Source organism: Triticum dicoccoides, chromosome 4A, assembly GCF_002162155.2.
Source record: "Triticum dicoccoides isolate Atlit2015 ecotype Zavitan chromosome 4A, WEW_v2.0, whole genome shotgun sequence".
In the NCBI taxonomy this organism is placed as follows: Eukaryota; Viridiplantae; Streptophyta; class Magnoliopsida; order Poales; family Poaceae; genus Triticum; species Triticum dicoccoides.
The window spans coordinates 32317502-32322878 of record NC_041386.1 but is presented as its reverse complement, the minus strand read 5'-3'; the positions used below and the strand labels follow the sequence as shown (position 1 = coordinate 32322878).

The following is a 5377-nucleotide window of genomic DNA, read 5'->3' as shown; positions in this document are numbered from 1 at the left end:
AAAAGTTTATCAATCTGAAAAAAACTTTTGAAATTTTTAAAAAGTTCATCAATATTCAAAAAAGTTTACAGAATTTTAAAAAAAATCCTCAACCGGCGCGTAGATGGGCCGGCCCATTTACGGACGCCACAGGCGCCAGTTAGCAAAATGCACGTTAACTGGCGCCTGTGGCGCCAAATAGGAAATGCCCTGTTGGCCTGTACATGACTTGGGCTCTTACTCAACGTGGGCCTCTTCCATCCAGCCTGCTTCTTCCACCTCCCCACCACCGGGCCAGCGTAGACCGTAGCAGAGCCAAGGGTTTCCGGCGCTGGCTGCAGCCATGGCCGCCGAGCGAGAGCCGAACCCCTCCGTCCTCGACGCCGTCGCCTCCCTCCAGACCTACTCGACCGCCCTCTCCGCCTTCACTTCCGCATGGCGCTCCTTCTATTCCGATGCCACCACAATCGACTCCACCCTCGCCTCCCGCCTCGAAGGCTTCTCCCAGCTCGAGCTGCTCTGCTCCGGGATGGACGGGCCAGGCCTCCGCGCGTACCTCGCCGAGCACAGGGACGAGCTCCGGGACCCCGCTCGCTCACTCGATGCCGCCCTGCTGGTGGCCCCCGACCCGGGGCTCCTGGTGCTCGCCGCGGCCGCGGGGTTCTGCCGCTCGCCTCCGACCAATGGCAAGGCGGACGGTGAATCCAAGGTGTCCTGCCGCCTGCTCATCGACCTCCTCGACCGGATTCGCGCGCGCGGCGTGAAGCCGTCGCCGGAGGCGCGAGAGGAGGCCAGGGCTGTCGCGGCGGACTGGAAGCGGAGCAAGCGGATCGAGGAGCAGTCGCTGTTTAAGAATGAGACGATCGCCTTTCTGCTTCTCGTCGGGGTATTTGGTTTGGTGGAGGATGTTGGTGGCGCCGCCCAGGTGCTCGATCTGGTCGTGTCAATCTCGAGCCGGGAGCGCGCCGTGGAGATCTTCCTCGGCCTTGGCCTCGACCTCGACAAGCATCTACCAGGTAAGACACATTTTCCTCGCCGTATGAAAATTAGAACTGCATTATGCTCTGTGCAACCATGTTGTTCAGTAAATGTGTGTTTGCATCTTCCGTTGACTATGCCTAGCTAAGCAAGTATTTCTAGCTAGCACAAGCTACAGGATGCAACGGCTAGGCGATTTGTTTGGTTCATCTTCATCTAGCTTTCTACTAGCTAGCCATGAAATATGAGCAGTGGTTATCATCACAGTAGCACCTGCGGCTCACTTTTCTCGTTCTTGCTGGTTTTTTTAGTCCATTGAAGCTAGTTTGATTGGCAAAGCTGGTACTAGGTATGGCTAGCAATGGTGCCCAGGGGTAACCTTTATGTTAATCATTTCTTGAGTAGACTGCCAATATTCTAGTAGCAGGAATCCAACACTCTGTTATCGATAGATATTGCCACAGACTGCAACACAATGTTCTGTTAGAACTTCCCCGTGGTGATTCTTGCGTATTTTTATTTTATTTGCATTTAAATCCTGCAACCTAGAGCTGTTTGTGAATATGCAATTTGGAGATGCTCTTGTTGAGGTACAGGATGAAACGATGATGCTTTTGCATTTTTTTTAAAACTCTTCACCATCATGATCTATTTGCAGTTAGATAGCACAGATTAGTGTCTGATAGTTTTGACTGGCTATGTTTAAGTTGTTCAGGTTGACGGCACTTGGAAGTACTATATTAATTTTTTATGTTGAACTTTTCATTTGGAATATCATGATTTCATAGGACATTTGTCATCTGCCCTTGCTCCTTAAATCATCTATTTTATTATTAGTATTTCTTTTATTCTCACGCTGTAGCTTTATTTCTATGTTGGTTTACCCACCTACCATCTTCCTGGATTTGTTGGGTCGATGTAGGTTCCATTCCACTGTAATGGGTCGGTTTCGTTCCTGTGTTTGGTTGGGATATTTGATGGAATGGAATGGTTACGTTTCAGTGTTTGGTTTGAGTGATGGAATGGAATGGTTACGTTTCAGTGTTTGGTTTGAGTGATGGAATGGAATGAATTCAGTTCAAAACATCTCCTGTATAAAAATGATGAGGCTGCCTCTCATATGCATAGATATACAATATGACCAAGTATAAAATCTTTGTATTTCTGGAAACATAATATTGAAACTTACCGTAGCATTTATATTGAATTGTACTTTGACATCAAATATGGTATTCTCTCAATGGAATATTTACATTGAATTGTTTCCTATTGAGAGGACATAGACAGGGTAAAAAATCATGAATGGGCACAGAATCAAGGATTTTGCTCAATATTTTTTGACTATTTACATTAGATTGGATTTCAATCAAGAAAAATTGCTCACTGATGACCTCGAGATAGTAGCACATCAACGCTCTTGCTGCTCATAGATGGAGCCCTGTCCATACCGAGCGGAAGTAGTGCTTGTCCCGCCGGATAGGTGGCTGTCGCAGCCTGCGAGGGGATGGCCGCCGCCTCATCAGATCAGGTCGCCGCCACATCAGATCAGGACGTCGCCGCCCATCCCATAGATCAGGTCACGGCCGCCTCTCCTGTGGATCCGCTGGCCTGGTCGCCGCCGCCCTGCTGTGGATCTGCTGTCCTGGTCGCCGCCGCTCATCCGCCGGACTTGGAGAGACGAGCGTGGAGGAGCGACGGGAGACGAGAGGGGTTGGGAGAGACGGAGAGTGCGTCGGGTGGGAGGTGGAGTGGGCGAGAGGCCGTTCTGCGTCGTTCCACCAAATTGGAGAAACGAGTGTGTTCCGGATATTGGCGGAATATTCTCTTTCGGGGAACGAGTGGGTTCTAGTCCGTTCCCATTCCAAACGCAAGAACGTGGCCCAGGGACGGGACGGACCCGTGCCATTCCGTTCGATGACTGAAACTAAACAGACCCGTAATGTTGATATTATTTTGGGAGGCACATATTGCTATATCCTTGTATTTTTCTTTGTGTCCAGTTGTTTCATCTGCATCTTTGGGTCGATGTTTCATCAACATGCTATTTACTTTCCTCAAGGTCTCTCCTAACTGTAGCCTATTTTAATTTAGGCATATGAAATATTTTATGCTTCTGCCATTCTTCAATTCTGATGTCCGTCACTCTATGCTAATGGATGACTGAGCCTGTTTATGTTCTTGGTATTATCTTTTGAGCTTGAACTCCAAAATATTGCTGGGGTGCATAAGGGCTCTTAGGCCACTTTTGGCACTGTGGTAGATTATAATAATCTTGTTTGCCTAACCAGCCTTTCCCTATCTTTTGGTAACCAGCTCCTTCCTGCTTTCATGGGTATTTATCCACAGCACATCGCTATGAAACAAGTTCAGTGTAACACAATTAGGCAACTGCAAGCTGAGCCTTATTGTCCTATGTCAGTTTATCCACGATCATCCTGAGCTTACCCAATAAAATCACTTATTTCACTTGTTATCTTTTGAGTCTATTAACTAGTGAGCTTATAACGTAAGTGCAAGGCAGGGCAGAAGGGTTGAATATGAACCGTTCATTCCGAAAAACCCCAAATGATAAGTCTTATTTTGGAGATTATTCTGTAAAAACTCCTAGCATTGATTTGAGTGTTGCTCATATCGTACATTGTTACTGTTTGTTTCAGTTGCCAATTTGCCTTGGCTCATGAGTTATTGTTGATTGTTCTCTGATTTTGCTGTTAGATTTTTAGGCTTCTTCATGTACTCCCTCCGTTCCATAATAAGTGCCGTGGTTTTAGTTCAAATTTGAACTAAAACTACAACACTTATTATGGAAAGGATGGAATAAACACTAACTTTGTACCGTTGAACACTATAATGTGACCTGTGAAGCTGTGATGACACCTTTGTAAAACGATTGCCAACTGTTGGGATTGATTGGCATTGGCATATAGCGAATGCTGCAATTGTTCCCATTCAATGCCCGAGTCATGACCCCATGGCTTTGTTCAGTAACTTTGCAGTTTATTTCCCTGTCTTAGCTTGCTAACCGCTTCTAAATTCCCTACTTGAGCAATCTTTTCAGTTTTGCTTTGTTTTCAGCTGTATAATATAATATATTTCTTCATCTGTTTTGTGATTTGCCTGTATAATCATGTTAACACTTCTGTGCGCTAAATCTATGTGCTTATTTGGGAATTATAATTCACATTCTTGTTCTTTCCTCTTTTCTCCTTTTCTCCCTAAGGCACTCTTGTTCAGATTGTTACACGCTATTTATTTCTGCAAGGTCACTCGTAAGTCCTAACCGAAGGCTATTTTAATTTAGGTATATGAAAATTTGAATGCTGCTGCCATTCTTTAATTCTGATGTCCTGTTAATGGATGAACTGAACCTGTTTCATCCTTGATATTTAGAAACATTATAACCGCGCATCTTTCCAACCATCTCAGACCACTTGCATTTCTGGCCATTAGATATTGAGATCTATGCGTTTCCGGCCGTCTGATTACCTTTGCGGTCGCGTTGGTACGTCGTTCAGTAATCACGAAGCGGTACATAGTGGTGGGCCGCTGCTCCAGTAACATTTTCGGTCGTCTCCTGTTAAAATGGGCCTGGTGGGTTTTCTCTTCGATGGGGAACTGGTGGGCTTAATCGTGTTGTGTGTGTATGAGGTCGGTCTCCCTTGGATGGTGAGTTCTGCGGCAGCTGTGGAGTTGTCCCGGGGCAGCATGGGCGGTCAATTGAAGTGCGCCGTTGAATTGACGAGTTAAGGTGCCGTTCCTACTAGCCATTAATGTTAGTTAAGGTAGGCGACTCCTCTGCGGTCGATGGCGGAGTTTCGTTTAGTCCCTTTGCCTCCCTTCTCCTATTTATATGTCCTCACCCAATCTTCCGCCCCGATCGGTGTTTCCAGCTACTCCGGACGAATATCCAGGGGGGTCGAGCTATCGGTGTTCGCAGACTCCGTCTCCTGCCGATGGACGCCGACTGGTGAGTTCTCGACGGCGTCGGCATACTCTATCCAATTCGAGGGAGAGAGGCGCACAAATTTCAAGCACAACATCCGATGCGCCGCTCAAGTGTAAGGTGTTCTCATGGCTCGCAATCTTGAGAAAGTTTCTGACGGCAGACAACTTGGCAAAGAGGGGCTGGCCGCACAACCCTTCCTGTTCCCTGTGTTCTGCTGCTTCGGAAGACGTGGTTCACATGCTTGCCAATCGCCCATCCGCTTAGGCGATGTGGGAGCGAACGTTGGTGGGCCTGGCCCGGGCGACGCTGGTGGCGGCGGCCCCCGGCCATTCCCCTCTCGGTTGCTCTCCGGCGCGGGGCGGAGGGCGCCGGGGGGTGCTCCCTAGGCGGCGGCGGTCCGGCATGGCGGCGGGGCTTCCTGGCGCGGCGCGGGAGATCGGCTGGACGGCGGCGTCGCCGTTGGCGGCGGGGTGG

General features: G+C 48.2%; 1 protein-coding gene across 1 annotated transcript in view; it reads left to right on the top strand.

Annotated features, from left to right (window-relative positions):
- The first annotated feature begins 269 nt into the window (after window positions 1–269).
- LOC119284763 (FRIGIDA-like protein 3) overlaps window positions 270–5377 on the top strand; it is a 10580-nt gene continuing 5472 nt past the window's right edge. The window contains exon 1 of the mRNA XM_037563929.1: window positions 270–995. Within this exon, the coding sequence (XP_037419826.1) occupies window positions 323–995 (673 nt within the window). The 5' untranslated portion in view covers window positions 270–322. The remainder of the gene's footprint in view (window positions 996–5377) is intronic.